A 15,945-nucleotide genomic window follows, 5' to 3' on the forward strand; every position below is an offset into this window, starting at 1 on the left:
TAATTAAGAACACATTCTGTTTAAAATGTATAATTCCATTCTTTTAAAAAATGGTCGAGAATTAATTAAGCCATTGTAATACCAATTTTTTCACACATTCCATATTTTGTCATGAAAATGTATATATATATATTTAAAAAAAGCATTCAAATTCCTTTCAGTCTGCGATGAAGTTTAGATTTGAATAGTTTTAATTGCCAACCAAATAATGCTTGGATTTAAATAAAAGAAATCGATGGTACGATTTTACTTGTAATCTTTAGTTTTAAAATAGTTGTAATTTAATTATGACTTGACAAAAAATAGTCTAAGGTCCTTCTTCTTGTTCACATGGTAAATAAAAAGAAGGTTTTAAGCTATAAATTTACGTATGGTTTATAAGTTTAGAACCTGCTTCTAGTTTAACATTCGGAGGAAAAAAATATGGGATTTAACACCAGAAAAGTTTAACATTCGGACGGAAAAAGGGCCCTAAATCGTAAGGAAACTTACAGTTTGAAATCTACTTTTAGTTTAACATGCGGAGGGGAAAACGTTCTATAACATTTTCAAGGCGCATTTTCTCGTCCACAAGTTAAACTTAAAGTAAGCCTTAAACCATATATTCCAATACATGTTCAAGGTTTAAAACCTACTTTAAATTTAACATGCGGACTAGAAGATGGCCCCAAGGTGTGTCTAAACTATTTTACTTTTTCCCTAATTTAACCATGTAGTTAAACCCTTTACTTCAATGTCGTAGATTAGGTAAACTTAATTTTTTATAATACTCACCGCTGCTCCTTCTCCATCTTTTTGTAGGCCTTCTTGGCCGCCTTGGCGTTTGGCTCTGCGGGGGCGCTGGAAGGCCGGGATCCTGGCGTCCGTCCTGCTCCTCCGAGGCTGCCATCCTGCTCCTGGAAGCGAACATGACGTTTTTGGGAATTAGTTTGCGGCTGAGTTGGCTGAATGGGATTGGGATTCGAGTTGGCATCTAGTGGGCTTTCGATTTCTGCTTCGAGAGTACTTTGCATGTTTCTGGCGCCGCTGGCCAAGGCAAACTGAAACCCAGGGCTGATAGGGAAGACCGAACCGACCTCCATTATCCATTATCCCCCGTATCCTTTCACCTCCCACACTTATTTGGTATATTTGTAGCGCTCTCTTTCCTTCCAGCAGCTGCAATTATTGCCGAATTGTCTACAAATACAATTTATTCGCCACAATACACAGTGCCCGATGGGGAATACGGTGGCGTAACCCGGGGAGACGGGAAGCGAAGGAGGAGATGGATGGGGATCGGGCGTCACCCGATGCGACCTTTTAATTGGGCCAACGCGGGGCGCAAGAAGACCTATCCCCATGTACAGCCTGTTGCTTGCCAATCCTGCGGCGCCTCCAATCGAACTCAATCAATTAATTTATGATTGCGCAAAATTGCAACCGAATGTGGGCCAGGACAACAGTTGTCAGGGAAGCAATAGTTCAACCATCCCAAGAATTCCCCTTAGCATTTAGGAAAACTTAACTCCAAGCTAAAGAAATCTATTCGTGGATACATGTTGAAAACAAGAAGTTAAATAAAATCACATTTGGGGGGCATCCCCTTAAAAAAAACACATAAAGAAGAACGTTACTAATGAGAAGCTAATTATCACAGATGATCTGCCAATTCAACAGACTAATTAAGAGTTCTAAAGAATTAACTATAATTTACCAGTTTATTTGTTTTTCTATTATACAGAAAATATGTAAAAAAATAGATTTACTACTTTGAGTGATGTAACTCAAGTTGTGTTTATTATTGTCTTGGAATTTTAAATTATTTGTTAGACGTAACGAGATTATTTAAAAACTGTATTACAAGTAAGGATTAAACCAGCTTAATAAACAATAAATTTAAATCATTCTATAAATGATTTACAATTATTGCGATCCCTTCAGAAATTAAGCGAATTAAATTGTTTAGATTGGAAAATGACTATAATTAACCAAAGAATGTTTACCCATCATTTCTGAACGGATCATAATAATAGTAAATCATTTATAGAATAACAAAACTTTTTAATAACGACATTATTTAAAAACCGTATTACAAATGCGGAAAAACAGCTTGTTAAATAAATTTATTGTGTTACTCTATAAATGGTTTACAATTATTGGATCCGTTCAGAAATTAAACGAAATTGTTCAATTTTGATAATGACAATAATTAACCCAAGAATGTTGACCGCGTATTTCCTTTATTTGTTAGCAACTTTCACAATCACTTTTTAACTGATCTTCACATGGAATTTAGCCCTTTTGATGCAGCCAACACACCTGTATTTGGATTATTTTTAGCAAAAACTACAAAGAGATCGAAGCCGAAAAGTGTTATTTTATTTTTGCTCAGGGTTTCATTGCCAAAGTGCCGAGTCACGTGCCTCGAGGGTCGCAGACGACTTCGATGAGCTAACAACAAAGGCGGTCTTAAATTGGAACGGGGGGCCTAAGTGGGTTAACATTCAGAAAGAAAACAAAAGCTCACATCTAGATGGAAAACTTGTGAGATTCAGGGGAGCAGGAATGTCGGTCTCAGCTGTTCGACACGGTCTAACTCAATATTTAAACAGTTATAAAAAATATTTTAGACGGCTGGTTCGGGAAGAGTTCCCTTTTAAGTTCTAGGAGTGGCGAACTGGAGAAAATTGACGTCATTGTTTGCCAAGACCAGGTAAGTATCTGCCTATATATATATATATGGAAATTTTATACTCGTATTTATACGTACGCGATATGTCCGCGTTCCGTCAAAACAAATAAGAAGCGCCGAGTTCCAGCCGGGACTGTTGACAAATTGTGTCATGATAAGCGGAGAGCTGCCGCCCAACTCATGGGGTGTAGATACAGAGAAATGCCCGACCATACAATCCCAAACTATACTATATATAGCCTACATGTGTGGCTCGATAAAAACAAGCCCCAAAAAGCTGATTTTTCGCCGTGTTTACCTTTCCGTCAGACAAATAAACCCGAAAAGGCCGAAACCCGAAGAGGAAGCGAAAGACAAAGGTGAAATATTTCGTATGCCTCGACTACCTCTTTCCATTTTCAAACTATAAATAGGAAACTTTATGAGTATTATTAATTTTGAATAAACAAGCCGTAAACAAAAAGTGCTGGTCAAGTGGCGTCGTTCCAAAGAGGTTTTAAATGGAAAATGGAACATCTCCCTTAAGAGGTTATGAAAATATCGTAAAACACACTGATCAAACGATGAATTGTACAATGAATTCTTAAAAAACAAGTGAGATCGGGGGAATACTAACTTTTAAGGGAAAATTTCGGAGTGTTACGAGTTAAAAATACATTTTATAAATGATGTACTGGATCTGTTCTTATGTCATTATTGACTCAGCGACCTTCCCTGTTTCGTGCATCAGATCTTTCACTACCCAATTTATATACGTTAAATGACTTCATAATGGAAAGTGCACATATCTCAAATGACGTCAGTCAGATCTGTGAATATAAAGATTACACATAGCCCTGTTTAGCCTCGATTTTGGCTTTAGATCTTTTTTGCGTCGTGTTCTAAAGAGCTTTACGCCTATAGACGAAACTTTTTAACCCGAAAACTAAATTATGTGTGATAATATGTAAATTGGATTTTTAAATCTTGGTTTCCTACAGAGAGTATTTTGAAATCGCCATAAATTGCATTGTCATGTATATTAAGAAGCAATAAAGTGAGCCCTAAGCTTAAAAAACCATCTTGAATAACAATGGGTGAACTTTATGAATGCTATAATCTGAAAAAAGGTAGATTGATCGACCTCTTATAAGAACTATGAAATTCCTTAAAAAAATATTCTGATTTTAGAAGTCGCTGGCTTTTTTATTAATCTGTGAGATATTAAATTTAACTGATGACCTGAATTGGATTATATTAGGATCGGTAAGAAAGCCCTTAAAAAATTAACGCTTTACTAGTAGTGTAAATGCACAGTTCCCAACATTTCCATATAGAGCCTTAGATCATAGTGAATGATGCTTTAAGACTTTTAGGTATTCACATATAAGGACCTGGATACCTCAACCCATTCACTTACATCATCTGAAACAGAAACGGAGACAGATCCCGAGTTGGTCAGCTGGCGGGAAGGACTCGTGGTGGAGGCGGCACTCTCGCTCCTCAGCAAACGGGGCATGGTGGACGCCCCGCCCAGGGAGACGGGTCTCTGTTGCTGCTGCTGCAAAAAGGACGGAGGAGTAGCCGCCGAAGGAGCTCCACCCAGCCCACCATCCTGCCGCCGTATCCAGATCTCGTCCAGCTCCCGTTCACTGGGCGTTCGCGGCTTGTTGGCTAAACTATTTGTATCACAAGTGAGGCTTTGGTGATTGCTGTTGGCCAGTCCAGTCGTGTTCAGGGCCACATTGCTCGTCCTGATCTCCACCAGCGACGGCTCGAAGAACTGCTTGGACAGGTGGGGAGCGGCGACGGGGAACCGATTGGAGCCATATCGCTGGGAGAACAGACCCTGCACCGAGGAGTAGCCCCCAAAGCTGGAGGGGAAGCTGATGGTGTGGGCATTGGAGCTGGCCTTAAGGTTACTCAATTTCTGGGCCTCCACCCGCAGTTCGGGTGTCTCCTGGGCCAGGGTCACCTTGAACTTGCCCTTGATGATCAGTGGCGGTTCCGAGGGCAGGGGAAGCGGGGAAACGGGTTCCTGGACAACAGGAGCCACAGGACTCTCCTTGGCCACAATTAGACTGATGGGTGCAGGATTGGGTGGAGTAACTGGTGGCGGAGGCGCCACTGGTTCCTGGGTGTGCAGCAACGCCTTCAGGGCCTTTGGTAGAATCGTGGCTGGAATGGGCGGCGGTGGAGGAGGTGGTGGCGGTGGCGCCGCACTCTCCTCTATATTCCCCGTATTAATCCTATCGATTTTGTGCATAAACTGCTGCCTCAGCCGCTCCAGATCCTTGAACTTCTCCTTGGAGGCCTCGTCCTGCGGCGTGGGTGGCCTCGGTGGCGCCTTGGAGGCTCTGTCGGATTTGGTGGCTTCTCCTGCTGCAGATCCGCCGCCCAGCTGGCTTCTATCGCCCTCATCCTCGTCGTCCTCCTCCTTGCACTGCGACAAACGGCGACGTTCGATGTAGGGAGGCAGCAGATAGCCTGGCCTCTGGTGACCCGAATACAGATCCACCTTGGCAAACTTCCCGCTGAGGCTGAGACCCAAACTGTGATGCACTTCGTCATCGTCGTCATCGGGATCATCCTCATCGTCGCTGCTGCTGCCACTGCTGCTGTGGAAGTCAAAGGAATTGGATCGCGGCAGGCAGCTGAGCATCTCGGAGTCGATGTGCTGGCCATGTAGTGCCCCCGGCAAGCCCCTCATCCGCTCCTCCCGCTGCTGCTGCACCACCGGGCCCAGGCTGCCCGAGGAGGCGGAGTCCGTGATCTGCTCATTGGCACTCGCCTCCGAGTCCGATTCATAGCCATCCAGGACGCCCTGCTCCAGGTCATCCATGGTGGACTCGAAGGCGCATTCGAAACTGTCCTCGGCAGCGAATTGCTGGTAGAGATTAGCGGGTGGCTGCTGCTTCTCCTGCTGCTCCGGCTTGGAAGCCTCCTGGCTTTTATCCTCCTGGTGGCCCATGACTGGTAAGTTGGCCAACGGCTGCTGCTTCACTTGCTCCTCGATGAAGTCGCAGTTCGTGGCCATTTGGTTATTTTAGGGTTATATCTTTGGATTGTTGCTCGGGGTTGTATTCTCCTCCTGCTCTCTAGTTATATCTCGATGGGTTATCTCTATGCGCTATGCAAAGTATTTTCTTTTGTACGACATTGATATGCCGCCTTCTTTGGGAATCTGAAAGAAGAGTGTTGGATATCAATCGGCTGATCAGAGAGATCTCTCTCTTTCTGAACCTTCAACCATTCTTTTTGTGTTGATATGAGCAGTTTGACCTTTTTTTAACCTACTTCAATTAGTTAAGTATGCTTTTCAGACCAACAGAAGTCAACAAACATTCTTTAAGAGGTGAAGGTCTTACGATTCTCCCCCCACGCTCCATTCATCAGTAAAAAATCGAGCTAATTTCATTATTTACGCTTCGTCATCGGCGTGTTTGTCGGAGGAAAAACAAAAGTCAAATGCGAAATTCGACATTCGACAAACGGAAAAACAAAAGAGGCTGGATGAGAAACAGTGTTCAACATATGGCAGCTGATGGACTGACAGAAATCAGCAGAAATCAACCGCACATATACTTAAATATGGAATAAACGGACGAAATGCGAAATTGGACTGGGGAACACCATTATTTTTGCTTGGAAACACACCAAAATAAATTAAACGGGATGTTATTATTTTCCCAAAAATTTGATAAATTGTGGCTCTTCAATAAAAATAAATTTCATAATATTTCTCAGGCATCTTATATTTTTATTTTTTTCTGCGTTTTTAGATTTCATATAGATTTGATGGATATGGAATGTTTTTATGACGTTTTCTGAGTAAGCATCGGATATATATCGTTATACCATTAATGAAGCCCCACTACACAAGAAACAATTTTAAAAGAATTTTGCCAGGCAAACCCATAAATCATAAATTCAGTCATAAACCCAAAATGATTACCTAAATATATGCGCACTATAAATATAAACGTATCTAAGCAACAAGTGGCAGAAATAGTGGCTAAAGCTTAGTGGGCCCAACCCAAAACAAACCCACCACCCCCTCACTCAAATGCCCCTGAACAACCCCATCAAAGACAAACCGCAAGTTGTGTAATCGAGCATATGGCGTACGCATCTAATAGATACCAACCGCAATTAATGGCAATTAGATACAAATGTATCTGGTATCCGTGCATATGCTAAAGTCAGCGCTTATTTTGCGGTCTTCGGCTGACGAATGATGACGCACGTGGGCGGGATGATGACGCGTGGTGACTCAACCCCAAAGGTCGACCCAAAAGTTCGAAACTTGCGAGTACTGGGCCAAAGATAGTTGGATATATATAACACTCGATTCGGTGGAATTTCGCTTAGCTGGAAAATTCGCATTCATTACCACCGGGCCACGTTATTTTCTCTGACTCAATCCAGAAACGCGAGCGCTTCCAGTTAAGCTGGCTTTAGGTGCAATGTATCTGTATCCAATGGATACTAACATGCAATTATACGACCCCCAAAGCTCCTCCCTTCATTTAATTGCATAACTGATTCAATTGCAGTCAGCTGATCGCCTGGCTATACACACATATATGCATCTATTAATTACAAGGCATAGTCAACGATTGACCCGCCTGGCATTTGTATCTATGTATCTATCCACTTTTACCGAGTATCTTTGCATCTGCGGTCGACTTTGCCAGACACTCTGGCGTCGCTGCTGTGACTTGTGGCTTTCAAGGGGGAATTTACTCTGTCGTGCATTGGAATGAAATATATATTTATTTTCCGGATCTTCAACTTATGAAAGTCCAGTAAAAAGCCCCTCAAATTCAGACGCACAATACGTGACTCTCCTCCGCATTTTTCTCTCACTTCCATTGTAATTTCTAACGCATTGTTTGCACTTTGTTTTCAAACAGCGAAGCAAATGCATATTGTATTTAAGCATTGAACTCTCGTCACGTAATCGATATTATTGTTTAATTGAAGGAACCGCAAAGCAGCAGTGAAAAGGCAACCGCAAAGATATCCCAAGCAAACTTTTAGCAACAAAGAAACGTCGGAGCAGCGACGACAAAATAATTAAAAGCAGCACACACACGCAAAATTGGCATTCAAACAATTTTCTGTATCATTTAGGCATATGAAATGTCGCACGAGCGAATAAAATAAAAATGCTGCTTTACTGGGTGCAGTTTGCGGAGGGGTCACCCAGTTGCGAATGACACAAGTTGAAAGATTACAAGCCGGCAATAAATTATCCAAAGCTGCTTTGGATATGGGAGGTGTAATTAAATAAACTGAATACACAACAGGGGTTTTAAGAGTTCTGTGATACCCTAGAAAATTCAAGAAAAGTATCTGATATGGAATAACAATTTTCTATATTCATTAAATATATTTTAAATCCTAAACCATTATTTTCTACTGTGTTTTCTCTCGAATAATTTTTAAGCGATACCTTAACTAAATGCACACTATTTTATAAAAAATTACAACATTTAAAAAAATTATATATCATTTTTGAAACATTTTGCTTTTATAAATATTGCGCATGGTTGGCATTAAGACAATAATATTGAGAATCTTCATATTTAAAATAAAATATATATCATTTTTGTTTTCAGAAATTTTGTCTGTTCCTGACATTGTAAAAATAATAACTTATATCACTAAAATACTCGATTTTTAAAAAGAAAACACTGTCTGTAATTGCTTTTTATTTTACACGCAAGCACTGAAATATTTTTTTAATTTTTTGACTGCTTCTTAAACTTAATTTTTATTAAGTACCGTATCGTACATATCAAGCATCACCATTGTATCCCTCAAATAAGCAATACCAATGCGAATATATAAATATGCTAATGCATTTGCTTCGGTGACTTTGGCACTTGATATTAGGTTGGTGCACAAACAAATGTATGAATATATAAACAGAATAATACACAATGAGTGGGCTGTAATTGCTGGTAAATGATGTAGGACTGCCAGCTCCTCAAGGCACTTCCCCAAGTGATTGAATGATCGTCACTGCGCTCTTTGGAGGTGCTTTATGCAATCAATCCGTTGACACTCTCACGTGATCCCATAATAGATGATTCACTCCACTTGTCGGTCGGATGGCTGATAGTGCAAATGTCACTTGCTTTTCATTGACTTCAAGCGATTCATTAAGCGCTGTCAGCCAGCACATAATTGATATTCCAACGGTGGCTAGGAATGAGAACCAAGTGGGCTAAGCATTTAGAAAGCGAATCCCACAAGGTTGAAGACATTTCGTTTTAAAGTTAAGAACTCAAACTCTAAACAATGAACTCTGCCAGGAAATTAGCGCTGCAATGTCTGGTGGTTTTTGAGTGGGCGGAGGATCGTGGGACTTCGCAGTTGCCCGCTAATTGGCAAACTTTTCCACTTTCAACTTGCCGCCAATTACGGAGTTATAAAGTGTTGTTCTTCGCCACATGTGTGGGAGTTCTATTATCACGACTAAAAGTTCTAGTTGGCACTTTGAAATTAGAACATATTTTCTACTTTAAAAAGTTTAAAAACTTTCAAACAAAACACCAAAAACTCTTTAAAATGTCAGAACAAATTATTATGATAATAAAATTATTCTTCATTACTACCCATTAAAGTTGTTTTCAACGATTAAGGCAGTTTTCCATGAGAACTACATTTTTTATACCGCTTGACAATTTAATATCATTATTAATCAAGCAGCGACAGCAGTTATGACAACGTATTCTGAGCAAGCAATTTAAGGTTGCATATAGTACTAGAGACAAACTGAAATGAGTTGCTTTAGGTTATAATTGTAAAATTAAGATAAGTAAGATACGCTTGTCTAGGCATTTTGTGACTTCATAAAGCTTAAGCCATAAAAATTGAGGTATGAACTTCATATTTTATCTGTATCAGCTAAAAATAAAGCTATTAATCAATATCAAGCTTGATATTTACATAGAAACAACCAAAATCAGATAAAAACAATTTGGGTTACTTGGGAGTAGCAATAAAATCTTTATTATTTGGCTTATTAATGTAATATGCGGAAAACTTTATTCCATAAAGATACAACAGATAGCAAATTTGACAATGGATCAAAAATCTTTACGAAATGAAAAATGAAAAAACAATTCTTCATGGGCAATACCTACTATAAGACTTTGCCGACATTTTGCAACCCCAAAGTAAATCCAACGACCAACTGAATTCCAATCCTAAGCCCCATTTAAGCGTTTTTAAACGATTCGGTGCAGCAGTAATTGGCTGCGATCGAAATTGAGAATTTCCTCTTTAGCCCGGTTACCCAATGCCCCAAGCTCGAGTGTAATCAAATTGCTGGCTGCGCTGGCATTTCATTTTCAATTTCCATCTGCTCAGCAGAAAAGCGAAGAAACCCGGGGCGGTATCTGGATATTTTCCGATCGGCTGCTGTTGTCAAGCGCAATTCAATTTGCGATTTCCACTCTCGTCTCGACTCGTTTTTCTGTGTCACTTTTGGAGAGGCCCTGTCTGTCTTTCTGTACGTTCCTCGTTTCGACGTCAGTGTCACGTGTTTGGGTTTTGCCATTGTTTAAGTTGTTTTCGCTGTTTCTTTTCAGTGTTTTTTTATTTTTTACCATTGTTATTCATTATGTTTTGCACTCGGTTTCAGTTTCGATTTCTGTTTATGTCAACAAACGGCGGACTGAAGGGGCGTAGCCAGGCGGAGCAGAGCCGGTCAAGGTGGCAGAGCATCTAACCTGATATGATCTATTGGCTGCTTGAAGATCGCTTTACGTTGCCAAGAAATTGTGGCTAAGGTGCATAGCTATGGAAATTTCAATGCTTAAGTGGTTGGAAGATGGTCATTTTACATAAAACGAATGACTTAAATACTAGTTGATAACAAGTTAGCTAACCTGATATGATCTATTGGCTAATTGAAGATCGCTTTACGTTAAGAGAAAAAAATGTGTCTAAAGTGCATAACTATGGAAATTTCAATGTTCAAGTGGTTGGAAGACGATCATTCAACATGGAACGAACTGAAATACTATATGATAACAAATTAGCTAACCTGATATGATGTATGCGATTGATTGACGTTACCAAAAAATGTATATAGAGGATTTTATAACTACTACTAAACATAAGTTCAGCCCAGAGTGATATATTTGTTAGCAAACTAGTTAACCTGATATTATCTATTTGCTTGCTGAAGATCTCTTTACGTCAAGAGAAGAAAATGTGGCTAAAGAAAAAAAATACTAGTTGAAAACAAATTAGATAACCTCATATAATATTTTCGATTGATTTACGTTAACAAGAAATGAATTTTGGGGATTTTATAACTACTTCTACACATAAGTTCAGTTAAAGGTCGCATTATGTATCCAAGAAAATGTGGCTAATGTGCGTAACTATGGAAATTTCAATGTTTAGGTGGTTGGAAGATTGTCATTCAACATGGAATGAGCTGAAATACTAAATATCAAATTAGCCAACCTGATATGGTCTATTGGCTAATTAAAGACCGCTTTACGTAGTTAAGAAAATGTCGGTGGTTTGAAGATGGTCATACAATATGGAACTAAACAGTTAATAGCAAGCTCATTTGTTATCTCTCATTTGTTGTTATAACCTGATGCCCATGTGATCTATTGGCTGTTTGAAGATCGCTTTACGTTTGCGAAGAAAATGTGGCTAAGGTAAATGACTACGTAAATTTCAATGTTTAAATGGTTGGAAGATGGTCATTCAACGTTACATAAGTGGTGGGAATGAACTAAAATAATAGTTGATAACAACTAGCCTAATCTTATATTAACCTGAAAAATGTGGGTTTTAGTAATAAGAACATTAGTTCAGCACAGAGTAATGTTATCTTCCATATGATAACAGACATGGTCTTTCAACTTACATTAGTTCATCACAGAGATTTAATCTACCAGTTTAAACTAGTTAACCCGATGATAATGTAGGTAAGAAAGAGTATGCGAAATTAAGTCTCTAGCTGGACATTGGATCCTTCTACTTGAAATGAAAATTAGGGATACTATAACTGAAATAAATACATTAGTTCAGCGCTGGGTGATCTAATGTATTAGTTAACTTTTATAGAAATACTGCTATTAAGTATTATAATACAATACTCGTTCATTAAAAATAACACTTTTTTCTTAACATTCAGAAAACTAAATATTACAATAGCTAATGAAATGGGAGTACAAAGACTGTTATCGTTTAATATTTTCCCACAATAATGAACTTTCCCCCTATTTATTTCTAACTTTCGGAAATCCGTTTAGCCTTCCCCTAATTATCCATCAACACTTGCATTGGTTCCCCTTGATATTGGCAATAAAATTGCCACAATTACAGAAAGAAAATTTCCAAGGAAATGCCTGAAGAGCTAATAATGGAATACAGGCCAGGTGTCGCAGAAATCATTTTGATATTTCATATACATAAGTACAGGAATAGGTTTTCCAGGTCCAAGTGCATAACGTTTAAGTAGGTGAGAGTAAGTTTTTAGTTACCCATTTATGGAAGAACATATATATTTAACTTCGATAATAATAAACTATTTGTTGATAATTAGCTCTCTCTATTTTACACGATTATGAAAATAGGTTGCCAAAATAGGTATTTTAGCAAAAAAGATCAAACTCTTAAAAAAAAATTCTTATAAGTCTTAACAATCAACAACAAATTTAAAAAAAATTGAAAATAATTAATTTATATTCTAAACCGGATATTTTGATACAGAAAACGCTGAACCGTTTATGGATCATTTATAGCACCAAACTGACCGTTAAGATCGTTCAACTGGTTTCTCATTTTGGACTATATGGGCCATTAAGTCCGATTGCTAGCTGCATGATCAAGTGACGATCAGGGTCCAGAACAAAAGCCAGTTAAACCGCATTCGTGTGTCCGACTATGGCCGAATCTGCGTAGAGCGTGGAGTAGAAGCAATTTATAATACTCAAATACATGCAATTATTGATTTTATAAGTAATGCCGTGTTATCTGATTGTTTTTTCTATACGGCCTGCCGCGCCTGCCCAACCGCAAAGCTCCCTGAGTGAGCGAATAATATTCGCACGTTCCCCCATCCAAATCGGAGGGAATCCGCACTCCAAAGTCGAGACAATTCAGTTGCGTCGCGACTGTGAAAGCCTCAGGTTTTCAGCTCGAAGGAGGCAATCGGATTGAATTGGATAGAATTTCTTCTAGATAAAGGAACTGCATACAACACAGAGATGCATTTACCTCGGGTTAAGGTCATGATGGGCTCGGGAGCCATGTTCGTCTTTGCCATCATCTATGGCTGGGTAATCTTCCCCAAAATTCTCAAGTTAATGATATCAAAGGTTCGGATCGAGAGTTTATCTCTGGGCTCTATATAATGGCTTTGTCTCGATAGCAAGTAACTTTAAAGCCGGGATCGGACGTTCGGGAACTGTGGTCCAACACTCCGTTCCCCCTGCACTTCTACATCTACGTTTTCAACGTTACCAATCCCGACGAGGTTTCTGAAGGAGCCAAGCCAAGGTTACAGGAAGTGGGACCCTATGTATTTGAGTGGGTTTTGCTTGTCAGTTTTCAACACTTGAAATATAATTAAACATTGTGTTTCCTCTTATCCTTTTTTTTGAGTGAGTGGAAGGACAAGTATAATTTGGAGGATGATGTTGTAGAGGACACCGTCAGCTTTAACATGCGGAATACTTTTATATTTAACGCAAAGGAAACTCTTCCATTGACGGGAGAGGAGGAGATTATTCTTCCACATCCCATAATGCAAGTAAGAAAATATAATACTTGGGAACTTCTAAGGAAGTTTTTTATAAAATAATGTTTAAGTATTGATCAAACATTTATTACAATCTTTTTTTGACTTATAGTTGTTATTATATTTTTTCACTAAAATATTTTTTTTTTAAATGTGCTGTTACTTGTAATGTATTTTCTGTAAGTTCAAGATTCAAAGCCACATCAGATGTTTTATAGCACAACATTAGAGATTCTGTCAGCGCATGGTCAGAGCTATTGGGAATTACATTTAAGGCGCCAGCTAATGACCACGTGGCCCATTGTTGCCTATGTGAATTATGCAAATTACATTCCCAGCCCAAAATAGCAGCCACAAAATTAACCCATTAAATGTGAAAAATAGACTGTTTGAAGGCGAAAAAAACGTCTTTTGTGTTTCTGAAACTAAAACTGCATCTATTTAAAGATTATTAGGGGCGACAATTATTTTTCTCTACTATTTTTCCAGCCTGGTGGAATCTCGGTTCAAAGGGAAAAGGCTGCCATGATGGAGCTGGTTTCCAAAGGATTAAGCATAGTATTTCCGGATGCCAAAGCCTTTTTAAAGGCCAAGTTTATGGATCTGTTTTTCCGGGGCATCAACGTGGATTGCTCTTCGGAAGAATTTTCGGCAAAGGCTCTTTGCACAGTTTTTTACACGGGAGAAGTTAAGCAGGCCAAGCAAGTGAACCAAACACACTTTCTATTTTCCTTCATGGGTCAGGTGAGTTTTCCCTTCTATTAATTGTTTAATTCATATACAATACCCCTAATTTGTAGGCCAATCACTCGGATGCTGGAAGATTTACAGTATGTCGTGGGGTCAAAAATAACAAGAAGCTGGGAAAAGTGGTGAAATTCGACGACGAGCCAGAGCAATCTATTTGGCCGGATGGCGAGTGCAACACCTTTGTGGGCACCGACTCAACAGTTTTTGCACCTGGTATGAAAAAGGAGGATGGCCTATGGGCCTTCACCCCGGACTTGTGTAGATCCCTGGGAGCTTATTACCAGCACAAGTCCTCTTACCATGGAATGCCATCGATGAGATATACCCTGGACTTGGGGGATATACGTGCTGACGAGAGTCTTCACTGTTTCTGCGAAGATCCCGAGGATCTGGACACGTGTCCGCCCAAGGGAACCATGGATTTGGCGCCATGTGTGGGCGGTCCTTTAATAGCCTCAATGCCACATTTTTATCTAGCCGATCCAAAGCTACTGGCCGATGTAAGTGGCCTCAATCCGAATGAGAAGGATCATGCGGTCTACATAGACTTTGAACTTGTAAGGCATTAACTTTATAATTTGATAATATATCTCTAGTATTTCTAATTTGCTTTATTTTCAGATGTCTGGAACACCCTTTCAGGCTGCCAAGCGGCTTCAGTTCAATTTGGACATGGAACCAGTGGAGGGCATTGAGCCCATGAAGAATCTGCCCAAGCTGATATTGCCCCTTTTTTGGGTGGAGGAGGGTGTGCAACTCAACAAGACCTACTCCAATTTGGTCAAGTACACGCTGTTCTTGTGAGTATAAATGCCGCCACACAAACAGTGTACAATATTGTACACATGAAACATCATTGAGCTGCTGTTATTAATTCCCATATTATTTAAGACTAGGCACCGCTTTAATTTCCATTAAATTATCTCTTTTCAGGGGCCTCAAAATCAACTCTGTTCTGCGTTGGTCCTTGATAACCTTCTCCGTGGTCGGCCTTATGTTTTCTGCATACCTCTTCTACCAAAAATCTGATAGTGTTGACATAACCAACATAATGAAAGAGAATAATAAGGTGGATGCTGTGAGCAATACAAAGGAACCCCCGCCACCAGCTAATCCAAAAAATCCCACAACTTTGCAACCTCTTCAAGGCGGCAATACGCTGATTCCGGGCACAAATCCCACCAATCTTAAACTGGAGCAGCGGGAGCATCGGGAACGCTACTAACCCACGGATGGCGATCCCAGCGATCTCTTCACCATAGCCGTAGTCTAATGCACCTGTGTAGTCCAACATCAGCTAATAAATTCAGACAGATATAAGCACATTCGTGTGGTAAACTGGTCGGTGGCCAATCGAGTGATCGCTAATCGATGATCGCTGATCGCAGATGACAAGATCCGTGCGCTCTACTGACACCAATCAGCATCAGCGGAGATGGGGGAAATCTCTTGAGTCCGCAGCGAAAAACGCAAGACCAGCAATCGAAGTTCGAGATCAGCGATCGCATGGGTCTGTGAATTGACAAATTGTTTTTTAACAATGCCTGCAATGTTTGCAAACCGAAAACAATTGCGAAGACAGCGTTTCGTATTGAAAAACGTTCATAAATGATTTGTAAACATACAGAAATATTTACTCACTTCAAGAATTTTTAACAAAAATATATTGTAAGTACACGTTTCCTTACCAGATGTGACGAACCCTCTCTAAGGAAAGTTTTCTTTATTTCTTGAAGCCTACTTTCAGATCAAAATGGAG

General features: G+C 39.7%; 2 protein-coding genes across 4 annotated transcripts in view; one reads left to right on the plus strand and one right to left on the minus strand.

Annotated features, from left to right (window-relative positions):
- LOC119559906 (5'-AMP-activated protein kinase subunit gamma-1) overlaps window positions 1-15,945 on the minus strand; it is a 74,389-nt gene that overhangs the window by 39,080 nt on the left and 19,364 nt on the right. For 2 of the 3 annotated variants that reach the window (XM_037873077.1, XM_037873076.1), the window contains exon 4: window positions 775-896. In XM_037873077.1, the coding sequence (XP_037729005.1) occupies window positions 775-896 (122 nt within the window). Of the gene's footprint in view, window positions 1-774; window positions 897-4,073; window positions 5,838-15,945 lie in introns of all 3 variants that reach the window. The other variant, XM_037873075.1, reaches the window with a different exon arrangement.
- On the plus strand, window positions 12,813-15,810 carry LOC119559908 (sensory neuron membrane protein 1). Its single transcript, XM_037873085.1, has 7 exons — window positions 12,813-13,014; window positions 13,068-13,225; window positions 13,301-13,448; window positions 13,926-14,180; window positions 14,237-14,743; window positions 14,808-14,986; window positions 15,120-15,810. Exons 1-7 carry the CDS (start codon window positions 12,904-12,906, stop codon window positions 15,409-15,411), a joined length of 1,650 nt encoding a protein of 549 aa, XP_037729013.1. The 5' UTR covers window positions 12,813-12,903; the 3' UTR covers window positions 15,412-15,810.

This window comes from Drosophila subpulchrella, unplaced genomic scaffold (genome assembly GCF_014743375.2).
Source record: "Drosophila subpulchrella strain 33 F10 #4 breed RU33 unplaced genomic scaffold, RU_Dsub_v1.1 Primary Assembly Seq354, whole genome shotgun sequence".
Taxonomy (NCBI): Eukaryota; Metazoa; Arthropoda; class Insecta; order Diptera; family Drosophilidae; genus Drosophila; species Drosophila subpulchrella.

What these genes read in the sequence shown, in the direction of transcription:
- LOC119559908 (XM_037873085.1), top strand. Translation starts at nt 12,904, where the DNA reads ATGCATTTACCTCGGGTTAAGGTCATGATGGGCTCGGGAGCCATGTTC. An exon ending in GTGGGACCCTATGTATTTGA is followed by an intron (nt 13,226 to 13,300) that starts GTGGGTTTTGCT and finishes CTTTTTTTTGAG; the next exon opens with TGAGTGGAAGGACAAGTATA. An exon ending in TCTACATAGACTTTGAACTT is followed by an intron (nt 14,744 to 14,807) that starts GTAAGGCATTAA and finishes CTTTATTTTCAG; the next exon opens with ATGTCTGGAACACCCTTTCA.